The following is a 24,614-nucleotide window of genomic DNA, read 5'->3' on the forward strand; positions in this document are numbered from 1 at the left end:
CTGAAGTCAATAGTTAATAATTATGATAATAATAATAATAATAGCCACCTCTTAGAAAATACCCAACTAAATGTTACTCAGTAGACCTGTTGAAATCAATTGAGTTAGATTATGCAAGTCCATTGATTTCATTCTAATCCAACGTTTCCTAATTCTGTCTCTGATATTTCTGCTTGCAGAAATACTGATTCCCTCTCCCGAACACTTATTAGATGTGAAATACATAAGAGTGATAGAATTGTACATACTCCACTTTGTTCATGGGCTACAGCTGTAGAAAAAATATCTCACTTGCCCACTAAATCTTCCACTTTACTCACAATCTATAGCTTTGAGTGAAATACAGTATTCCACTTGCCTCCCAAACTATTTGAATTCCTTAACTTCTTCGGCTCATAGATATGCCTTTGTAAAGGCAAGATTCAACACCTTCCCATTGAACGTGCTGAGAAATAGATTCTCCAATGGACAGATATCGCTCTTATGCGATTGTAATTGTGGGGCACCGGAATCGTTGCATCACATAATTTTTGATTGTGCTTTTCACTCATCGGCCAGGAGCAAGTTTCTTGCTCAATATCTAAAGGGAATTGCCGATGATACGAATGAAGCCAAACTGAGATATCTATTAAATGATGATGACCCCCCTAAGATCACTCACGGTTGCCAGATTCTTGATCAGCGTCCTATCCCTAAAGAAGAGAAACGGACTCCTGTGCGGCTCGGAAAATCCCTTTAAACCATGATCTATGTTTTAGGATGTAACTAGGTTACATTGATTGTAACTAGGTTACACCATTGATGTCTTCTATTAATTTATGATCAGAGGGTGATGTTTATGTTACACATTTATTGTAATGTATGATGTTGGTCTTTTGTTTTTGTTCTGCTTTGATTCTTGTCTGTTTTTTTGTAAGTTTTGACGGTTTTAAATTTGGAAGTTCAAATACATTATGTTGGTATGGGAAACTGTCGTGTGACGGGCCAATGGCCATAATAAAGATCAATCCAATCCAATTCCACTTGCTCATATCTAACAGCAATAAGAAAACATTGAAGAAGAAGAAGAGTTTGGATTTGATATCCCACCTTTTACTCCCTTTAAGGAGTCTCAAAGCGGCTAACAGTCTCCTTTCCCTTCCTCCCCCACAACAAACACTCTGTGAGGTGAGTGGGGCTGAGAGACTTCAAAGAAGTGTGACTGGCCCAAGGTCACCCAGCAGCTGCATGTGGAGGAGCGGAGACGCGAACCTGGTTCCCCAGATTACGAATCTACCGCTCTTAACCACTACACCACACTGGCTCTCAATTGTCATTTGTCTGTGATTTAAAAGTGCTGATTGTTACCAATTAGCACCTATGGAATAAATATTATATTTTGCCCGAAAACAACAGCTGTAAGAAAGAAGAATAACTGCAAAATAAATGTTGAATAACTGCATATAGCTGTAAAAGAAATGCTGCCCACAATTAACAACTTTGAGGAACCATAGCAAATTTCTGACAGCAGTTGTAAAACAAATGCCACACACTATAGTTGTGAGGAAAACGTTGAACAGCTGTATGATTGAATTACATCTTAGTTTACTGCTATATAAGGAAAATTATGTTATATATGTGTACTGCTCTACACTTTGCATCAATAATTAACAGCTGAAAAAGAGTTTCACAACCACCCAACTGTTAGCAACTGTGGAACAAAATTATGTAATCAAATTAGCAGCTCTAATAGAAGTGTTGCCATTCACGAAAACAAACTGGCGTCTAAAGAAGAAAGAGAAAAACAAATGTTTTTATTCTAGGATGATTTAAGCATTAAGTGATGCTCAGAGAAGACCCATTGAAATAAATGGATGTAAATTAATTCCTGGATGTAAAGTTCAAGTGTCTCAATGGGTTCTGAGTATTATTTGTTTAATAGTGTGAGAGACTGTAGTTTTCTAACTAAAATCAAGCTTGTTTAAAGTCATTCACCTGCTAGTAAATATCATGATTAACTTATTCCATAAATAGTTCAGGAAGAAACAGATTTGCACAAAATTTATGATGTTCATAGTTAGCAATGCTATTGAGTGTATTTTTGAAACTTCACTTCCTTTGTCATATAGCTCATCTATAACAGTGCTGGATGGGGATTATGGGAGTTGTAGCCCAAAACATCTGGAAGGCACTAGGTTGGTGAAGGCTGGTTTATAGTAAAGATTGGTAGTTAATCCCAGGGTGTGAAGGATCTCACCCGATACAGTGGTACCTCAGGTTACAGACGCTTCAGGTTACAGATGCTTCAGGTTACAGATTCCGCTAACCCAGAAATAGTACCTCGGGTTAAGAACTTTGCTTCAGGATGAGAACAGAAATCATGCGGTGGTGGCGCGACAGCAGCGAGAGGCCCCCATTAGCTAAAGTGGTACCACAGGCTAAGAACAGTTTCAGGTTAAGAACGGAGCTCCAAAATGAATTAAGTTCTTAAGCCGAGGTACCAGTGTAATGTGTTCCAGGGACAAGGACCCACTACAGAAAAGGCCCTCACCCACATATGCTTTCTAGAATAACTGATCTCAAAAGCGGGCACATGAGAAGAACCTTCATTGCTGATTTTGGGGGCAGACTGCTATGCATGACAGTAATTAGTATCCAAAGTTTCTTTCCAAGTATGTCATATGTGCACACACTCATTGATAGCCATAGCATGTGGCAAGGCACTGCATTGGCTTCACTCGGTTTCTTATTGAAAGTATGACAGGAAGTCTTCTTATTTAATTTTACAAATATTTATTAGGAAGAGTTTCATCCCACCCTTCAATAATATTATCAGAGTCTGCTCACCTTCTTTGGTGGGTGGTGTTGCAGCTGGACCACGGCCCACCTCAGTGATCCAGTGAATGGTAGGGTTGTGTGGCCTGCCTGCCTGCCATTGGCCATTGGCAACATGTCTTGGGCAGGTGTTTTCCAGGGATGGGCTTAGCCGGCCAATGAGCACCACCTGGGCCCACTTCCGGGGGGACAAATTGCGGCCTGCCCTCAGTTCCTTCTCACATAGTGCTGGCTTTTCAGCCTTCCTGCTGGAGCAGGGACTTCTCCAAAGTCTGCAGTTGGGTATGCTGGAGGCAGTGGCTGGTGGGACGCATACTCCTGTTCAGTTTCCTTTGCTCCGTCATTAGTAGTTTCTTAACTGTGCTTGGATTAATTTGTACTGTGCATTTTAAGAGGTATATGTGTTTTTAAAAGGATGAACTTGCCTGTTATTACGTTTGCATTGTACACTGCTTTGTGAGGTCTTTTATGTCCTGAAAGGCAGTTTAGAAATCATGTTATAAGCCCCCCCCCGTAACCCCCCATCTAAAATAAGCCGATTTGTTGATTCAACCAGTATGGGTTGGGGCAAGATTCTCCCCTTAAACCTTTCTTTACAATTTTTTGGTTTCTGTCTAACGTTATTCCTGCAATATCTGGTTTCATTGGCTGGAAAATTGTAACAAAATTTTACATAGCTGGTACAGGAATTTTATTTGCATATAAAAATATACTCCTATAAAAATATGCAATTTTTTTTATTGTTTTAAAAGACACACCAATGATTCAAAGCAATGTTTAGCACGGTTGCCTCCATCCTTTCTTTCCCATTCCAAATCCCTCTCCTAAACTGGGTTCACCTTTATCCCATATAACTTTTATTGAACGAGCAGTTAGGCCCTTAGGTATATTTCCCACAAAGATGTATATGTTTAATTTTAGGCAGTGCAATCTTCTTAGAGGAAAAGAAATTAAGCATCGTGCCAAGTAAGGCCAGATATTTTAATAAAACAAGCCTTATATTTACATTTTCACAAGTCCTGTAGGTAGTAGTGCTTAATTACCATGAACACCATTATTTATTTAGAGCCTACAGTGTGCTAGATGCATTAAGTATGTATTACGAATGAAATTGAAACCAAGGAAGCATAGCTCTGGAATCTATGATAGGGAAGCAGAGGCAACAGCCTAGGGAAGCCCTTAAAACAGCTATGGGGGGAAGTGGCGGTCCTCTGGCATTGTTGGACCATAACTCACCATCCCTATCTATTGGCCATGCCAGCTGGGACAGATGGGAACTGGAGATCAATCACCTCTACCTTAAAACACGCAAAAGAGGTTGGATGTGTTTGTCTCTCCAGTTCATTCTCATTTAATGCCACTTTTTAACCTTTAAGGGGATTATAAAGTCCTTCCAGTGCCTGAGCATATTATAAAGAGGCAATCTATAAGTAAATAACATTTTTGAATTAAGTTGGTCACTTGGCACCTCATGGTCTTTAGGAAAAGGGGTGATCTTGGCCCTCCAGATGATGTTGGATAACAAATTCCATCATTATTTCCCATCCATGCTCACTGGGATTGATGGGAGTTGGGAGTTGGAGTTCAACAGCAACTGTCACAAGCCCAAGACATTCAGATTCAGCAGCCACAATTTTGCCCATACATACAGACTTTTCTGTTTGTATCCCTTAGACGGGTCTTCCATGGCTCTAGAAGGCATTAAAATCTTTTTGCAGCTAATTAGCGTGGCCCAGAATTCCCTTTTATCTATTCAGTGTTCCTTTTCTGCTTCATGTAATTCACATTGAATTAGCTGAGAGGATGAATGACTCTGCAGTAGGTAATTGTATTTTAAACAATAAGAAACCCAGGAATAAATTAATTTGAAGGCTGCAGATGCTTTTTAGATACATGATCATTAGCTTTTATACAGAGGCAACATCATCAATTTGCATGGCAAGCATATGATTTTAATTCTTTTACTAGTAGGGGAATCTGATTTTGTTTTGACAGCAGAATCAGCACACAAAGACATAACACTGGTAATGATATTCATTTTCCATTTAGTAAAACAAAAGTGGGAGTTTGAGGAGTCAAACAATTGCTTGAACCTAGCTGGATTGCGGATGTGAGGTGAACAAATAAAATCTATTAGGAAGTGTTATGAATAATTCCAGAAACTGCTTTAATTGGATAAGGTCAAGCAAGTGAGCTCACAGGAATTGAAATATAGTAAGTCTATTAAAGTAAACTTCAGCGCTTTATTAAAATGACGAGAGCCTTATTAAAAATAAATCAGTGATGCATATTAATACCATCTTTCCCATCTACCCCATGTCCTTGTGACTTGACTTCTCTTATGTACACATACCTGAAAAAAGTCCTTTTTTATATTTCTGCTGTTCCGTAATTTCCACTTTAGTTTGCAAGAGAGCAATTGTATATTAGTGATCAGGGGTCAACACACAACAGTGTTCAAAGAGCATCCCTAAAGAAGGTACGCAAGCCATCTCTTAAACTTAAACTTCTCCAACCCAATGCAGGTGAGAGAGGGTAGCAGGAAAATCTCCATTACATTGTGAAGCTTTACAAGAGGACAAAAGCGGGAAGAGGATTGCATGTACTGAAAATCTTAAAAGATACAGCATATAGGACATGGGAAGTTTCATAGGCCTAAAGAAAGATAAACAGCAGCTTACAATTATCTAACTAAATTATTCACTGCAACATAATTCAGAAACCATACATCTCCCTTCACTGCTTATAAGACAGTCTATTTGTTTGCTGGAATTTAACAATAGCGTATCTGATTGACAGGGCCCTGTTTCTTTCAGATGTCACTGTTTTTGACAACCACTTATTTAACTAAAGTCCAACTTGTAGCGTTAATGAGAAGAAAAAAGTCAATATCTTGACAGGAAAATCACTACTTGTCAATCAACCTGACATAGTTCATTGCGTATGTAACATCGATAGAACCTACTCATAGACCTCCAATGATACATACTGATTTGTGGAAAGATACCTTCGAATAAAAACTGAAATTAAAAGAAGTTAAATGTAATTAAATTAACATTTGGTGCTTCTGGATGGGGGTGGGGGGAAGGAATGTTAAAACAAAACAAAAAATTCAGCCGTGGGTGAATCTCTTTTTATGACTGATATAACAAATAAATAAAAACATCACAATGCAAAAAAGTCAGTATCTTTATATTTTGTGGTCCACTTGTCTCTTAGAAGTAAAACATATGATCTGATTTATATGGCTGTTTTCCACCACAATCACTTTTTATCACATGAATCAGGCTGAATATGACACTGTATTGGGAACAATGCGATCCATTTTATAAATGTTTTGCTTCCATGTGTTTTTTCCCTCCCCTACAGATAGTAACTTTATCCTTGCAAACGCTCAGGTGGCTAAAGGATTCCCCATAGTTTACTGTTCCGATGGCTTCTGTGAGCTTTCTGGATTTGCACGAACGGAAGTCATGCAGAAGAGCTGCAGCTGTAAATTTTTATATGGTGCTGAAACAAATGAGCAGATGATTCTTCAAATTGAAAAGTCACTGGAAGAAAAGATAGAATTCAAAGGAGAAATCATGTTTTACAAAAAGAACGGTGAGTATTATTTCATTCATGCTGTGAATGTAGCCCTTATTCAGTGGTTATGTAACAACCACTATTTATTTTGCATATGAATGTTCAGAAGGCCACATATATGTATATGCATGAAAGTACACTCTAAAGTTGTGAAACTTATTATGAGTTTTTGTTACATTCAGTCTAAAGTAGATTATATTCCACACTGTCCATAATTTGGGATTGTATTCAAATACTAACCCATTATTATGGTAACATGTAGCTTGAACTCATGAGACAAATTCACAATGCAGCTGATTCAATCTGTATTTCACAACTTGATTGTGTACCATTTGAAATTGTCAGCTGAGCTTGGGAGAACCCTCACTGAAAAATATTGTACTGGAGGTGGGATGATGCGATATGAGCAATAGTGCTTGATCTGTGAGGTTCTTTTCAAACATGATGATTATCATTTCAGTCACAGAGTTATGAAAACGCATGTTTGAACTGACCTTTGACACCCATGGCAAAATATACCGAGGTGTGTTACATGCCTACACTGAAATAAATAGGTGCTAGATAGCTCTGAACTTTGTGCGATAAGTCTTCAACCTGCCTGGACTTTAAAGCAAGGTAAAAGACCCCTGGAGAAAAAAAAATTGCTTCTTGCTCTTAAAAGATCTGATTACAGAGCCCACAACAAGCAAGTCTTCAGAGCTAATGGACTGCAGGCAACACCACATCTAGCCACAGGAATGCTTTATTTTTAAAATTGTAGTTGTCTCTGAAATTTCAAAAGTCAATTTGGAAGTTCCTGTTTGAAATAGTGGGGATTTTTTTAAGAATTTCAACAGAAGCAAAAGGTGTTTCAATAAGGCTATAAAAATTCCTGAAGGTGGTTTCACATGTCTATACTAATGACACATAGCAAATGTTAATTGTACACATAATTGTACACATTATTTGGGATATTTCGATGAGGAAATGTGTCATAGTCCTTTGAAGAAGCAAGCTAGACATGTGAGGCTGATGGATAACAAAAAGGAGGAAGAGATTGCAGACTCTGTTCTTATTCCTGGTTTGCAAGTGAAAAGGATATAAAAAAGAAGGTAGCAGCAATAAGCAGGGAGAAGAGGGGAATGAACCTCTTTGCTGTGGAAATATATTTCAGCTCAGAACACAGCTCTTATCTTATTTGGGGGGGGGGGAAGTATGTTCTGGAAACGCTTCCCCAAGTTTTATACTGATGGAATTCTGTTAATTCTGCTGGTGCTGGGAAAAGGGGATGTGTTGCCAATTTTCACTGATTCCTCCTTTCTGCATGCCTGTGTGCACAAACTCTGGCAGTTTGTGGGACCCTTCAAAACAGAAGGTGGCCCTGAGGGACATGGAGGAATCAGGAACTGGCAAAAATCATTTCCCTATCTCCTTTCTCCAACAGGAAGCCTCCATTGGTCCCAATTCCCTATGTGAATGGATAGAGGCATTCTGGAGGCCTTCTGTTTGCACAGGCGGAAATCTGACTCCAAATTCATACATGCCAAAGAGAGAAACAACGCTGTGTTTATGGTACTAGAGAATCATCTCTCTCTCTCTCTCTCTCTCTCTCTCTCTCTCTCTCTCTCTCTCCACACACCCACACCATAAAGGGAAAGGCATGAAGTTTAGTGAAGTTGCCAGGACGTTAATGGAGTATACCTTTAAAATGTAGCATTGCAGGGATGCTTCATGAAAATTCAGCAGAATCATGCCCTTTGACAGCATTCACATTTGAAGGAAGACGTGCTACTGCGTCTCTAAACCATATTCCTGGAAAACTGATGCAAGAAAGATAATATGTAGAGATAAATAATTTACAAATACCGCCTGAATATGAGCAATCCTCTTGCACCAGTAGTTCCAGAGCCATTATGCATGTCAATGACTAAGCATTACAATATGGAAGGGTAGACAATCACTACTATAACACAACTCTCTGTTCATTTCGGTGGGGGCTGGCCAGCGAACTAGGCTATGCAGCAGCAGGAGAGCTTGGTGAACGGAGGAAGCAATGCAGTAACGTGTTTCCTTAAGCATTTCTCAAGTTTTCCAGTTCAAAAAGGGGAGAGCCCACTGTGTGTCCAGGGTTTTTGAAATGGGGGGGGACCCAGAAAGACCTAGTGCTTAGCCTTTGTACATTCACCCACCAGTTTCAGCAGGTTAACAGGAACTCTGTTATTCAGTTGCATACTTCCTGATTGTTGCAAAGTATCAAGTGGGGTCTTTCTACAGTTCCATTTTTAGATGGAAGGATAGCATTTGTCCACAGGTTGAAAACAAGAAATGGTTCAACATGGAAGAACTAATTTCGCTGAACAAACACAGCCTCTTCTTCCTTTCAGCTATAAATTTGCTGTTGATGATGCAAAACGAAAAGAACCAAAGTTGTTTGTTAATGACATGGAGAAATAGAGATTAGAAGCAGGAAAGGGGTACGACCTTTGGAAACTGCTTCCCAGGTTGTTTCATGGTACAGTCAGAGTGTTTGGAGTCAGATTTTCCTAATGATACAGACATACTGATCTCCCTTTAATATGCATTTCTTGCAGGTAGCATGCTTGGGGCAGAAGTGTCATTAAAATCAAGGTGATAGGATAGCTTTCCAGTATTGCTCTTACTTGGCAAAGAAGCAAATGAACTGGGGGAGAGAACTATTATTTACCTTTGTTGTGTCTCTTGTAATGAAACTTGGGGAGGTACAGTATAACAGTAATGGATGTAAGTTTTCATATGCAGTGGTGTTATTATTTTAATACATTACATGAGCTATTTTAGAAGCAAAAAAGCCTTGGGACATAATAGGAAAAAAGTGAAATATTGTGAAACTGTTCTGCAATTTTAAACCTAGAACCAGGAGGAAGTTTGACTTCTCTAATTGACAGCCCTGACACACTTTCAGTACAGGCTTGCCTAGAGACCAAGCAGTGATTTCAGGCACATATCCGAATTCATAATACAGAGCATTTTAAACACTGAATAATAAGCAAAGAACTGAGCTAGGTAAAATGCTATTAGGAAACATAGTAAGTATTTACTACAATGGCTACATTTTCTTGATATATTTTGTTTCTATTAGATATTGAACAGATATCCTAAAAGTGCTCTTTTATCCGGCAAGACAAAAACTCAAAAGCTCAGTTTGAAAACTCAGTTATATCTTTGCCAGTTGCTTTATACTACCAGTAAGTTTCAAGTTTATTTATTTTTCGTTCACATTCTGACCAGGTGCTCATCTGCAGCTTGTATTGCTTGCATCCCTGCTCACATCCACACTACTCATTTAAAGCACTCTTATACCACTTTAATAGTCATGGCTCCTGCCAAACAATCCTGGGAACTGATGCTGAGCTGTTAGGCATCCCTTCACTGTGCTGCAATTCCCAGCACCCTTAACAAACGACACTTCCTAGGATTTTGGGGGGAGAAGGCATGACTGTTAATGCTGTACGAGTGCCTGGTGTGGATGTGATCTATGTCTTCATTCTAGATTAAAAGGAGCTCGAAATAAGGCACCTGCCAACTTCTGAAAACTCAGGTAATACACAAGTAGGTCAGAATCAAAAGAACAACACAACTAGTTCCACTAGCTCAGGAAGGTTTGGGTCTACACTGGAGTCAGGCAGGCAGTTCCCCCTCACCATCTTCTTCACCAGCTTTTAAAGTTCGGTGTGGATTTTCATTGTGTACAGGGATCATAGAGAGGGTGGTCAATGGAGCGTCATGTGCTAAAAAGGGTGGATTTTGTTGCAGTCAGGAGTGTTGGGTGTGGGTGTTTTGCAGACCATAGTGAGATGGCTGCGTTTGGTAGCTGATTTTGTGCATCATGAATGGGCAGGAAATTGTTCTTTAATTTCTTTCATTCTTTAATTTATTGTTGTTGATGGTTATTGTTGTTTTCACCATCATTTTACTGCCAGGTGATGAGGTGCTTATGGGATTTTGTGATTTGATAATTTGATAGGCTTCAGGTCCTAAGCTTAGGATGGCCGTATCTTCTTCTTTACACGGGACAGTCCTCTGCAGGGCTATTGGAGGATAGTGGTGGGGGGAAAGTATTTGCATGTGAGTTTATAGATATTTCTTTAATACATGTACCAGATTTTTCTCTCGTATTGGGTACACATACACACAAACACCCCCTACCATTTTTACAACACTCTTTAAAACATGTTTGTACCACTCTGTTTATAATTCCAGGGTGATGTACATACAACACAGTGAGTTAAATATAAAATGCAACACCAAAACACTGTAGAAAACCCTTACTTTTTAAAACAAGCAGGAGATTGCATGAACAAAAGTGTTTCAGCCTAGCTCCAAGAAACCAGCAGCGTGCTGGCCAAGCCTCTGTAGGGAAAACATTCAATAAATGGAGTGCACTGCTAAAAACGCCTGTTTCTTTGTTGCATATCACACTGCTAATAAAGGGCTTAATAGGAAACCAGAGGCAAGGGGTAGGCTCCATTTGTTCCCCACTGTAATTTTATATTGGGACATGATGTAAAAGTACTATACAATATTAACGATAGTAATAATTAGGTGGGAAATGCATAAATCCACAGAGGATTGCAATAGGTATGGCATTAGCCCAGGCGGTCACCAGGCTGCCAGTCCTATCTGTTGAGTTATAATGTTTGCCAATTCATTCATTCTCAATGAGGGTTTCTTGGCTGTAATATCATCGGACAGGAAGCATTACACTGTCAAAACATGGGTTTTTTTGTTTTGTTTTTTGTTTAAAAAGCATGCTGTGTTGATGAAGGAACAGTCAAAATGGCTTCAGCTAGGAAGTCAAGTCTTACCCAGTGCTTTTTTTCCTAAAAAAAAAAATGTTTAGGGGTACTCTCATTTTCCTACTCATATTGAAATACTGCCCCTCAATGAGGCCAAACTTAGATTCACAAAATGTTTAGGGGTATGCGTTCCCCTGCGTTCCCCCTAGAAAAAAAGCACTGGTCTTATCAATGTATTTGAGTACTTATGTTCTTATGATTTACTTAATTGGGCTTTAAGTGAGCTTTTTGCAGTGTGTGCCAGCAAAGACGTCTCAGCAATTTTAGCCCTCTTCAGGATTGCTGCCAAGTTAGAAGGACCTCTGGACTAGTCTAGCTCTTAATTCTTTTGCTCTTAAGATCTCTGGCAGAAATATTTACAGATAATCTATGAAGCAAGCAGGATGATAACTTATTATATAATGGTATTTTCTTATGAACAGTTTTACATAGTAAGTTGCCCTAAGTCAATAACTCCTTCGTTCTCTTGTATCTTGGATTTTATTCCTCTCTTACATAATTGCTCCTGAACAATTTTACATTTCAGAGATAAAGAGGGAGACATAAAAACAAGCAGAGAGAGAATGCTAGAGAGAGAGAAAGTTTTTTGTATCCTATATAATGGATAGAAATGAGTAGGAATGATGCTTGCCCCTCCTGACAGCCCCCCAAATAAAATTAAATTCTTAATGTTCATATTGAAAGCCAGTGTAGTAGTTAGTGTTCTGGACTAGATGGGGGGGGGGGGAGTAATGTACACCACCTTGATATTCTTGGAGGGACAGGTGGGATAGATAGATGATAGATAGATAGATGTTTAGATAGATAGATGTTTAGATAGATAGATAGATAGATAGATAGATAGATAGATAGATAGATAACTCAAGGAGCTTTCAAATATTCAGTATTTATACATAAAAATCCTAATTTAGTAATTGCCCGCCGCTCCTGCAAACAAAAAAAGTTACTTTTGGGAAGGGTGCAGTTAGAATCATAGAATTGTAGAGTTGGAAAGGACCACGAGGGTCATCTAATCCAACCCTGAAGGAGCTTCTCCACCCCCATCATTCAACCTGGACACTGAGGTCCAGCGCCGAGGGCCTTCTAGTGGTTCCTTCACTGCGAGAAGCGAAGTTACAGGGAACCAGGCAGAGGGCCTTCTCGGTGGCGCCCACCCTGTGGAATGCCCTACCATCAGATGCCAAAGAAATTAACAACTATCTGACGTTTAGAAGACACCTGAAGGCAGCCCTGTTTAGGGAAGTTTTTAATGACTGATGTTTTAATGTATTTTTAATCTTTTGTTGGAAGCCGTCCAGAGTGGCTGGGCAAACCCAGCCAGCTGGGCAGGGTATAAATATTATTATTATTATTATTATTATTATTATTATTATTATTATTATTATTATTACCACCACCCCCTGCAATGCAGGCAGGCATCCTTTGCTCATCATGGGGCTCAAACTCACAACCCTGAGATTAAGAGTCTCATGCTGTACCAACTGAGCAGCTAACCCAGAGTTGTAGCAGGTGATGGGTTGCTTCCTTCACACATATATCCATTGTATGCAGGCAACAACCAATTTACCCATGTCCATTTGATGCATGGCCATGCACAAGTGCATCATGGCCACAAAAGGAAGCAGAATGGGGCGGAGGCATAACAGGGTAGAGCAGACTTATGTGTGCTTCACTGCCACGCATGATGACCCAGAATGCAACTCCCTTGCAAATAGGGGGTTGCCTGTAGTCAGGTGTGTACTGGGGCAGGGTACACCATAAGCCACACAGTACACTATGTATTTTTCATTATTAGTTGCTGTATATGTATCAGCCCTTCCAAAAGCAACAAAGGTATTTCCATTTGTTGTTGTTTAGTCATTTAGTTGTGTCCAACTCTTCGTGACCCCATGGACCAGAGCCCGCCAGGCACTCCTGTCTTCCACTGCCTCCCGCAGTTTGGTCAAACTCATGCTGGTAGCTTCAAGAACACTGTCCAACCATCTCATCCTCTGTCATCCCCTTCTCCTTGTGCCCTCCATCTTTCCCAACATCAGGGTCTTTTCCAGGGAGTCTTCTCTTCTCATGAGGTGGCCAAAGTATTGGAGCCTCAGCGTCACAATCTGTCCTTCTAGTGAGCACTCAGGGCTGATTTCCTTAAGAATGGAGAGGTTTGATCTTCTTGCAGTCCATGCGACTCTCAAGAGTCTCCTCCAGCACCATAATTCAAAAGCATCAATTCTTCGGCGATCAGCCTTCTTTATGGTCCAGCTCTCACTTCCATACATCACTAATTTCCATTTATTAAGCCCTATTAAAGCCCATGGAAGAGCTTATGGGGGTACAGCCAGCAGCCCAGCCATGTCAGATGATTGCCAAATGTGCATAAATCAGAGGGAGAGGGTTAGCAAAGTGTAAGCATGCTTGGGTTGGAGTCATGGCGACAATGAGATCAAAAGTTACAGCCTTCCTCCCGTTGCTCACTTTAGCCTTCTGCATTTTGTGTGTGTGTGTGTGTGTGTGTGTGAGAGAGAGAGAGAGAGAGAGAGAGATTGAGGGGGGGGAGAAAGAAAGAATGAATTGGGCTTCTGTGGTTACATGCAGTATTAAAAGCAGCAAATACAACCTGATAACTTACAAGTTGAGAGTTACTCACATTCCTTTTATTGAACAATTTCTGGCTGGATGATATGACTGTGCAGTTTCATCTGCTAAATCTGGAAGAATAATACTCTCTAAGCATGTAATTCCTTACCATGCTGTAAAATCCCATTATGAACTTCATGTGGCAAAGATGACTACCGCAGCCAGCTTTCAGCTTCTTCTGTGTAAAATGTCACTGTTGCTACAATTCACCTTTAGGAGCTTCATCCCCAGAATGTTAGCAGGCAGAAATTCAATGTATTGAATGTCATGTTGAGGAAACCTAACCTGCCACATCCTGGTGTGATCTTATATGTGCTATGGCACCAACCGAAGTTAACCATCCTCTTCCTGATCCCTGTCTTGAAGGGAAAACTCTTCCTGATTTTTCCATGTGTTGCAGGCAGTGAAGATGAGGTGGGATCTCTCACTTCCTACTCTATGTTCACTATGGTCTGATGCAGAAGGAGAGAGTGGGAGATTTAGCTGAGGATGAAATCTGCTACTGAAATCAAGGGTTATTTCCAGGCCTCTCTGCCTGGCTCTTGGGAATACCCTTCCTCAGGACACACCCCTTATCCTCAGGCCAAACCCTCATTTGCATCCTTGAGTGTTTTTGCCTGGCTACAAATACATCCTCAAACTCTAATCATGTGTCAGGGGCTGGACTGGGGAGGAATGGTGGGGCTGCCCCCCTTCTACTAAACCATCCCTAGGGCAGGAGGACAGTACTGATTTAGAACAGTGGTTTGCAGAGGGGCATAGTCCAGAGGGGGAAAGCTGGGAAATACTGGGTGAGGAACAGCTAGAAGAGGAAACACCAGGAGAGAGACAGTTGGCAGATTCAGTGTCCTTGGACAGCATTCCTGACCCACCTTTGCCTAAGACTAGACGGGCATTGAGAGTGATAGAACAGAGAACTCAGCGGCAAGAAGCTCAGATTACCCAACGTAGGAGTGATGTAGATTAATGGGGATGGAGGGGGTAAACCTGTACTGGGAGCAACGCCATTTCTAGAGAGGTATGCATTCCTTTTCTCTCTTGCTGTGATTATTAAAGAAACTAACTGGTAAGAACACTCCTTTTGTTTGATCTGCTTATTTACTGCCTCTGGGGGAGGGATCCGATTCCCTGCAGCCTCACATCGTGCTTCCTATTTGCCTGGCTGGAGGATAGAGAGGGATGTGGAAGTAAGTTTTGTTGCTGTGCCCACTTTGCTGCTGTCTTTGCCCACGGCTGGCGTGTGGCCTCCATAAGTTTGGCTTCAAGGGCTTGTGCTCACCTGGTTTGAAAAGGATTCTGTGTTGGTTGAATTTTGATACAAAAGAAATATTGTGACATTGTATAATATTAAATCCACCAGCTCTTGTCTCGTTTTACCCTTACTGAGTTCACAGGCCTGAGGATGTTCAAGCGGGTCTTTTTTTAACATTAGGATCTTACTGCAAACATGGGGTGAGATCTCTCTCTTCCCAGAAAGTAGCTAAGGGCAATAAACAGAATGCATAAATATAAATCTACGAAGGAGATCTTAGTAAGACAGTGATTATTGACAGAGGCAGTGCCTTTTGTGTGTATTAGCTGAGGCAAAGGAAGTTATTTATTGTGAAAAGCTTTCTAAAAAACAATAACTCCCCCCCCCCACCTTTGAAATGCCATAGCCACTGGATTTCTCACACACTAGTAGTGTACAAATAATTGCATTTATTTAACATAGTTATTTTCCTATGTGTTAGAATCTTAAAAAATGAAACCAGTAAAGATGTGAAAACAATGACAATGTGAAGGTCTCTGACTTCCACCATTCAACAAGTACTCAAAGTTATTGATTTTTTTCAGCTAGTACCTCAGAGGTTTAATCTGATTTCAGCTTGTCGGTGAATCTGGTATCTTCTCTCTCTTACGTCATTGATGTTGGCTTATATTTAGCATGTATGTTCTGTATTATTTTATTAATACTATTGCTGCAAGTTCATCATGCTATGAACAATATTAAATAATAATTTAAAAAATCAGTGCCTTGAATCGTGATCTGGCACAGGGCTTGAGGACACATACTTTCCCAATTGATATTGCAGCACAGATAAAACAAGAATATAGGAAATGTTGCCAAATTAAGGTTGGTTTCAAAAAAGATCAATACACGATCCTAATGCCCTTTCATCCATCAAAACATCTGTGAGCATTTTATTAAATTTAAAACTTTTCATGAACCTTACTTTTTATAAATACCATACTTTTCCGTGTATAAGACTGTTTTTTTTACTTAAAATAATGTTCAAAATCTGGGCTTGTCTTATAACACGGATAATATCTCCCCCCATTTTCTTAAATTGGAGTCCTCAAAAATAGGGGGCGTCTTATACATGGGGGCATCTTATAGATGGAAAAATATGGTATACATTTCTAAAGAGATCTCAGCATGGAGTAGTGCAGATGTGACATTAAAAGCATTGGATTGGTTTCCATGCAGCGCCTGCCCCACCCTGACCTCCCACTGCCTCATACCTTCCCGTCTCGGTTGGTGCCAGCAACCCGCCATATTCCCAAGGTGCGAGCAAGGCAGCCTCACCACCTGCTATGGTTAGAGAGGAGCTCTAAATAAAATTAAAGAAATGGCAGGATGTGACATTTCTGCTTCATTTGAAGATAACTCTTTTGGCATATTTAAAAAGAGAGACACTGACACTGATGATTTAGAATTAATTGCTGCTGCAAGAACTGAGTATTCCAGAACACTAGAAATCCACACAGACAATCCAGACTGGAAAAATAATAATTTGGAGACATTGAATTGCTCAGTTTAACATACATCTTATTTAGCTACAGTCCTAGTTTAATTTAATGTTGGTGGTTTATTTGCTTTAGCTGCAACTGACTGTTTTATTTAAACAGTGTTAACTATTACGTGTTTCGTTTATGTAAAACAAGTCAGTGATTATAATAAATCCATTCATTCATTGCTGGTTAAAATTTACTCATTTCTCAAGAAGTAACTCGAGGAGAAAAATTAAGAGATTTGTTGAAAGAGTCTATTTTTATTGTTGTTGGTTTTTTGGAATAATAATTTTGAAGATAAAATAGAACCATATGTTTTCTTCTCAGAGTTGTAAATAAATGCTGCTTCTGTTTATTATCATTATTATATGGTCAAACAGTTTGCGTTGCCAAGGTATTGAATCCTAATTTGTCTTCTGTTTGTTCCATATTTTATTATGTTCTAAATGCAAACTGATAGGGAAAAGTGAAGAACTGGTGTTTGAAAAAATGAGAAACAGAGAAACTGTACCTAGTCTATGAGACCTTCTTGTGTATGGGCAATGGAGTACCCTGTTGCTAGGAGCAACCCTCTAGCCTAAAGTCTAGTGCTCTATAGTCTCTCTGTCTGCTCCCACCTTTAATAATAAATAAAAATAATAATAACATTTCTTGTACTCCCCATCTGACTGGGTTGCCCCAGCCACTCTGGTTGGCTTCCCACACAAACACAGCATCAAACATTAAAAGCTTCCTGAAGCAGAGCTGCCTTCAGATGCCTATGAGAAATTATATAGTTGTTTAACTCTTTGACATCTGCCAAGAGGCAGTGCTGGATTAAATGCTGTGGATGCCCCTAAGAAGTCAAAATTGGGGTGCAGAGGGGGGCTTGCAAATTATCTCCTAATAAGTTTTTTATTTCACCAATCAAAAATTTAAATAAACCAAAACAATATTATTTGATCCGTTGTCATGGGGCCCCTAAAGGTGTAGGGCCCATAGGACAGTACCTAATCTGGCACTGCCAGGAGGACATTCCACAGGGCGGGTGCAACTAAAAAGGCCTTGTGCCTGGTTCCCTGTAACTTCACTTCTCAGTGTCCAGATTGAACAATGGGCATGGAAACGTGCCTTCCATGCTGCCTGCACTGGAAAACTGACACTGGAGTATGTGAAACCCCAGGTGTAAAGGTAAACGGACCCCTGACCATTAGGTCCAGTCGTGACCGACTCTGGGGTTGCGGCGCTCATCTCACTTTATTGGCTGAGGGAGCCGGTGTACAGCTTCTAGGTCATGTGGCCAGCATGACTAAGCCGCTTCTGGCAAACTAGAGCAGCACACGGAAAGGCCGTTTGCCTTCCCGCTGGAGCGGTACCTATTTATCTACTTGCACTTTGACGTGCTTTCGAACTGCTAGGTTGGCAGGAGCAGGGACCGAGCAACGGGAGCTCACCCCATCGCGGGGCTTCGAACCACCGACCTTCTGACTGGCAAACCTGGATCAGTGCTTGTTGCTAAATTGTGTGTCTATGGATCCTGGGAGCTCCTGGTTAGCAGGCCCTGACTCTAGCTCAGTGTCAGAGTCCCAGTTCAGCACCTCCAAAGGTTGCACCACTGGTGTTCTTAAACCAGCTGGTTGCTCCTTCTTTGGGTCAGAATCCTCATAGTCCAGTGCTATTTTTTCTAGAAAAAGAGGTGCCGGAACTCACTATGAACACCTGAGAGGTGCCAGAACTGGGTTCCAGCTGAAAAGAAAAGCCCTGCATAGACTACCACAGGAACACACAAATCACTCACCTGAGGTTAAGCAGGGGGGATTTTACCCTGAAAAATCCCAAGGAGCCCTGACTGCATTTTATTATGATGTATTATTGTTGCCTTGGTAGACACTTTCCAAAATGTATGTCCAGTAGTTGTGTATTCAGACCCGATTTCCTTGGTACGTGAATTCCATTTACCTCAACACACGAGGCATATTGCTGGAAATAACTGGGGAGTGCTGTCATTTCCTCCTGCTGCATAAAATATTTGTGTAGATGGCAACTTGCTACTATTTATCATGTTAAGTAGTAGCATGTAGTATGACTATAAAAATCACAGCCATCATATTCATTCAGGAAAAAATTAGTGACTTTAAACACATGTAATTGTATGCATTTAGAACTAGTGTGCTTAAACAATCCTGCCATGCTGCCATAGTGCAATTAACACACTGCACAGAAGACATTTATCACAGTAATTTCCGTAGGCAGAGGGGTATCAGATATTCTCCTGTGTAGAAATCAAGCATTTAATGAGTTTCAACTTGCCTGTATTTAACAGCTGAGATTTGAGGAGCTATGCTTTAGTTTCTATTTTAAGGCAGAGTGTGATTAGTTTTAATGTCTTTGAAACAGTGGAGTCATACATTAGACGCCAGGAATGTAACCAATGCCAGGGGGAGGGCAAGGAGGGAGAGATGGCATAATCTAAAGTAATGGCATTTGATAGTGAGTAAAGGAGGTTAATAAGCCAAAGTTAACATACTGGGGGGGGGGGGCACATTTCTTTAAAATAGGAAACACAAGCCAAGTTAAAAGGGAAATACCATGTAAGAAAAATAAAAAAGCTTCATTAGACTATTAATGATCCCAGTAGATGCATATTGCATTTAAATTAATGCTTTGCTTTCAGAGGAAGCAGAATTACTGAGCTTCAGCTGATGATGCAAAGAGATTTACAGGAGCTGAACATCTGTGATTTCCTGACTATTGACCCTTTAAATAAGTTATGGGTGTTTTGGTTTGGTATTTTTTAAAATTGCATTACTTGTAATTTTCATTCTTTAAATATATCTTTCTACCAAAGAAGAAAAAAGATTGCTGTTTGAATTAAATATATTCTTTCCCCCCCCCTACAGGGTCTTCATTTTGGTGCCTATTGGACATTGTCCCTATTAAGAATGAGAAAGGCGATGTAGTTCTGTTTCTATCCTCTTTCAAAGATATAACGGATACAAAAGTGAAGGTTTCTCTGGAAGATAAAAAAGAAGGTTCGTATCATTTCCAGAATAAAAGGGGACATGTTTTCAGAGAAGTGTGGCATGAAACAAGAGTGAAAAATGTACATTACTATAGAAGTGACTAGGCTCTAACTCAGTGGAAAAGGTATGTCATGAATTTATGTCATTTGCAGTGTTATAACCATATTGAGCCTAGAAAATTAGAACTTTACTGCTTGTTTACTGTTGGAATTGCAGGAGACTCTGCTCCATGTATCACAATTGCTTAGTTCACATGTGTCCAGCAGTAGTTCCGTGCTGAAATCACACCATAATTAATATTTAGTACATTTATATCACACATTCCCCCCCCCCATCATGTTACCCAAGGAAGCTTACATGGCGTTCCAAGGTGGTTTCCTATTCATCACTGAGCAGACCCAGACTTGCTTACCTTCAGAAATGTGGCCATATCATGTGTCCTCAGACCATGCTTAGGACACCAGGAGGGCTGGCATTAGTTTCCATCTGTTTCTGAAAGTAAGTGTGACAGAGGCACCAACTATAGGGGGCAGAAGGGGCTTCAGCCCCCTCAATATTTGTGGGTAGGGGGCTGAGCCCCCCTCAGTATTGAGGGGGCCGCCACCCCCCTGCTGCCCGCTGCCGCTGGGCAGCACTTGCATGCCGGGCAGGGGTGGGACACATAGAGGGAGCATGACATGCAAATCATGTCACACAACGCAGGGTCCCCTCAATGTGAGGGGCAAGTCAGCACCTTGGAGAAGTGGGTAGCTACTCTAATTCTCCTGGGTGCAAATACTTGGTGCCTGTAAGCACTATGGTGCCCTTGACATCTTTCTGCAGCATCAATGAAACCTCTGAACCACCCACACATCTCCCGGTCCCTTTAGTCATGAGCTGGTTATTGATTTTCCCTTGAAAAACCCATAGAGCTGAAGGAGGATGTCAGAAGAGTAATTCTCTTTCCTACTTTCTCTTTCAACTTTGTATGCTTTTTCAAGACTCAGATTAATTCTACGGGATCTGACCTGTGAAGACTCTGCGGATCCCTAAGTGTGCTGATGTCTGTTGGCATCAGTCGCTGTGATGTTCGGGCAGAAGAAAGCTTTTGAAGCTCCCGAACGATCGACCAGGAGGCAGAGAACATGCTAGTCGAGCATGCGTATCTGCCAGGGTCCTACTCGAGAGTAGGATGAGCTCCTGACAGCAACACCATGTTCAAGAAATGCAGCAAAAATATCCCTTGGGCTCATGAAAATAGTTTAATGGTTCTTTGGACCCTTGCCAATATTCAGTATTTTCAGTTGCATGCTTATAAAATACAAGGAGTGCCCAGGAAAAATAGATAGAATTGTGAACTACAGAATAGTTTAGAAAAGAAAATATTATTGTTGTTTTCCAAAGCCTTATTTTTCAGATGAGTAATGCTAGCCAGGTAAATTCAGTTACACATTATCAAGATTTCTGTAAATATTTATGGTTCTACTATGTACCTTCCGGGTTTTTGTTATAATTATTATTATTGCTGCTGCTGAATTTCTATTAGGAGCAAAGAAAAAGCTAGACAAAATTGATTTCATTAAGCAGCAATACACTGGGAAGAATAATTCCTTGGGGATAATAGTTAATAAAAACTTTTTTAGGGTTGCCACAGTAATCTGCCAGCTATGATTACCGATGTGGATATTATTATTCTGGTGCAGACCCTTCATTATGTCTAAATCTTATGCCTATTTATTTTCCCACACCATCATAGTTGTTGATGAAACATCATCCTCACTCTTTCAACCTTTTGCCTAATTTACTCCTGCCATATTCACTGTTGTAAAAGGACTGAACTTTACAGTTGGCTACTAGACAACAACACCAGGCTTGCAGATTCCTGGTCCTACAAGTCTAAAACCCTGATACCAAAATTGAGCTGAACCCAGACTTTCACAAAGCCTGCTGTGAATTACAGGGCTATGCTCGCCTTGATCCCATGAGCTGCCAGAACCTTGCCCTAGCCCAAGGCCCAGAAATTTGAAAAAGGGGAAAGCAGTAGCACTGGGCACTTCTAAATTCCAGTGTAATCTGTCCTTACCTGATGCGGTTGAGGACTACAAGTTCCAGAAATCCCAGCAGGAAACTGACAGAATACCGGGGATTCTGGAACTTGTATTGTTGTTTAGTCGTTTAGTCGTGTCCGACTCTTCGTGATCCCATGGACCAGAGCACGCCAGGCATTCCTGTCTTCCACTGCCTCCCGCAGTTTGGTCAAACTCATGCTGGTAGCTTCGAGAACACTATCCAACCATCTTGTCCTCTGTCATCCCCTTCTCCTTGTGCCCTCCATCTTTCCCAACATCAGGGTCTTTTCCAGGGAGTCTTCTCTTCTCATGAGGTGGCCAAAGTATTGGAGCCTCAGCTTCAGGATCTGTCCTTCCAGTGAGCACTCAGGGCTGATTTCCTTAAGAATGGATAGGTTTGATCTTCTTGCAGTCCACGGGACTCTCAAGAGTCTCCTCCAGCACCATAACTCAAAAGCATCAATTCTTCGGCGATCAGCCTTCTTTATGGTCCAGCTCTCACTTCCATACATCACTACTGGGAAAGCCATAGCTTTAACTATATGGACCTTTGTTGGCAAGGTGATGTCTCTGCTTTTTAAGATTTTGTCTAGGTTTGTCATTGCTTTTCTCCCAAGAAGCAGGCGACGAAATTAACTTCTGTTACCAGTATGCAATATAGGAAAAGGCACTCTGTTGGGAGGGTCTGATTACTTGTCTGCCATATTTTCAATTAAGTTTCAGGACAGGACAGGTAGTGGTGGATGCTTTGACCTTTAATGAATGTCCTAAATAACTTGGGACCATGTTACTTGAAAAAACTGCCTTCTACAGAACTGTCATCCTGTTCAAGCATGACTAGCTGTTGAGCTCCTCTAGAGTCTTTTTCTTTCTGTCCTGCCAAGATTTGGTGTGTGTGCTTGGCTGGAACTTATGAAAAGGCCTTCAAGTCATTTGTGATCATTTGATCGGAATACTCAGACGTGGCTGTGGTCCAACATCTTCAGCTTCATTGGGTGCCCATGAATTCTAGTATTATAAAAGAGGGAGGAAAACTTTTATCCATCCATTTCCTCCATGCGATGCATAATTTTATAAACTGCTTACTCACCTTACCCTTGGACACCTTGCAGTCACGCAAGCAGCAATTGAGACTCAGATTAAAAGACGAACTGGGTGTAACCGCTTTGACTACTGCAATGCGCTCTACGTGGGGTACCTTTGAAGGTGACTCGGAAACTACAACTAATCCAGAATGCGGCAGGTAGACTGGTGACTGGGGGCGGCCTCTGAGACCACATAACACCGGTCTTGAAAGACCTACATTGGCTCCCAGTACGTTTCCGAGCACAATTCAAAGTGCTGGTGCTGACCTTTAAAGCTCTAAACGGCCTCGGTCCAGTATATCTGAAGGAGCGTCTCCTCCCCCATCGTTCTGCCCGGACGCTGAGGTCCAGCGCCAAGGGCCTTCTGGCGGTTCCCTCATTGCAAGAAGCAAAGCTACAGGGAACCAGGCAGAGGGCCTTCTCGGTAGTGGCGCCCGCCCTGTGGAACGCCCTCCCATCAGATGTCAAAGTGATAAACAACTACCTGACATTCAGAAGACATCTTAAGGCAGCCCTGTTCAGGGAAGTTTTTAACATGTGATATTTTAGTGTATTTTTGGTTTCTATGGAAGCCGCCCAGAGTGGCTGGGGAAACCCAGCCAGATGGGCAGGGTACAAATAATAAATTATTATTATTATTATTATTATTATTATTATTATTATTATTATTATCATCATCATCATCATCATCAACAGTTGCCAATTATGATATGAATGTTGCGAAAGCAGCAATGGGAGACGGAATTCTAGAAAGGTGGAATTGTAGAGCTCTACATCCTCAGCAGGACCCCCTACATTCACCACAAAGAGTAGTCTATACACAGTTGACAAAACAGCTCAAAAATTCAGTACACTATTGGCATGGCAATTATTTTGAAACAATTTTCCACAAGTGATATTTAAATTTGTAACTTTCAACAAGAAGCAGTAAATTACTTTTCAATTATCCACAAGTTACACTGCTAATTAGGTTCCAAACAAAGAGTTTTCCATAACACTCAGTGTCATGCATTTAAAAGTCAATCAACCTTCTCTCTCTCTCTCTCTCTCTCTCTCTCTCTCTCTCTCTCTCTCTCTCCTTTTAAATCCTCTAATAAAATACTGCTTTGAGACACTATTCGTCGCCAGATTTAGCATAACCTGACAAAAAAGGATGGTTCTTCCACAGCGTGCAGAAAATGTGCTGTGCTATTTTAGAAAAACTGTTTTGCTTTCAAAGAATCAAATGAACGTTTAGCAGTCACCGCCTCTCAAGGGTTATTTCAGTCCCTTGCATTATGTTGAGTAATGCATAGGAAAGATTCTAATACTGGTTACGTCTTTGTCAACTGTGTTCACATTTAAAGTAATCTTAGCTGAATCACCGAATGTATTAATTACTTCCTGATCTTATAGATGAACACTGGAAACATCTTTCCTTGATCTAATTTAGCCTGCTGTTTATATGTTTGTGTGGGCCAGACTGAAAAGAGCAAGTAAATGTGGAAATAGACATATCATGCCTTGCATCCTAGACCACCTATACATCACCATCTCTCATCTTGCCTAGGATCCCTGGCTTCCCTTCCCTTCCCTTCCTGGGCCTTTCTACTTATTGCTGACATTCCTCTAGTAATTGCCTGCTCTTTTACCCACAGTGTTCAAAAATATCGACCATTACTCATAGTAAAAATAAAAATAAAAATCCTAATAAAAACGTAAAAGCATTTTAATGCAAATTTCTCATAATATACACATTTTATATGCAATTTGCCTGATATCCACCTTTTTGCAACCAATTTAGTAAAGGTAAAGGGACCCCTGACCATTAGGTCCAGTCGTGACCGACTCTGGGGTTGCGGCGCTCATCTCGCTTTATTGGCCGAG

General features: G+C 40.7%; 1 protein-coding gene across 2 annotated transcripts in view; it reads left to right on the plus strand.

The window, feature by feature from the left end:
* Window positions 1–24,614, plus strand: part of KCNH8 (potassium voltage-gated channel subfamily H member 8) — a 150,512-nt gene that overhangs the window by 46,765 nt on the left and 79,133 nt on the right. For both annotated transcript variants that reach the window (XM_083467882.1, XM_083467883.1), the window contains exons 2-3: window positions 6,184–6,417; window positions 19,493–19,624. In XM_083467882.1, coding sequence (XP_083324008.1) covers window positions 6,184–6,417; window positions 19,493–19,624 — 366 coding nt within the window. The remainder of the gene's footprint in view (window positions 1–6,183; window positions 6,418–19,492; window positions 19,625–24,614) is intronic.

This window comes from Podarcis liolepis, assembly GCF_965112155.1.
Source record: "Podarcis liolepis genome assembly, chromosome: 12".
NCBI classification, from domain to species: domain Eukaryota; kingdom Metazoa; phylum Chordata; class Lepidosauria; order Squamata; family Lacertidae; genus Podarcis; species Podarcis liolepis.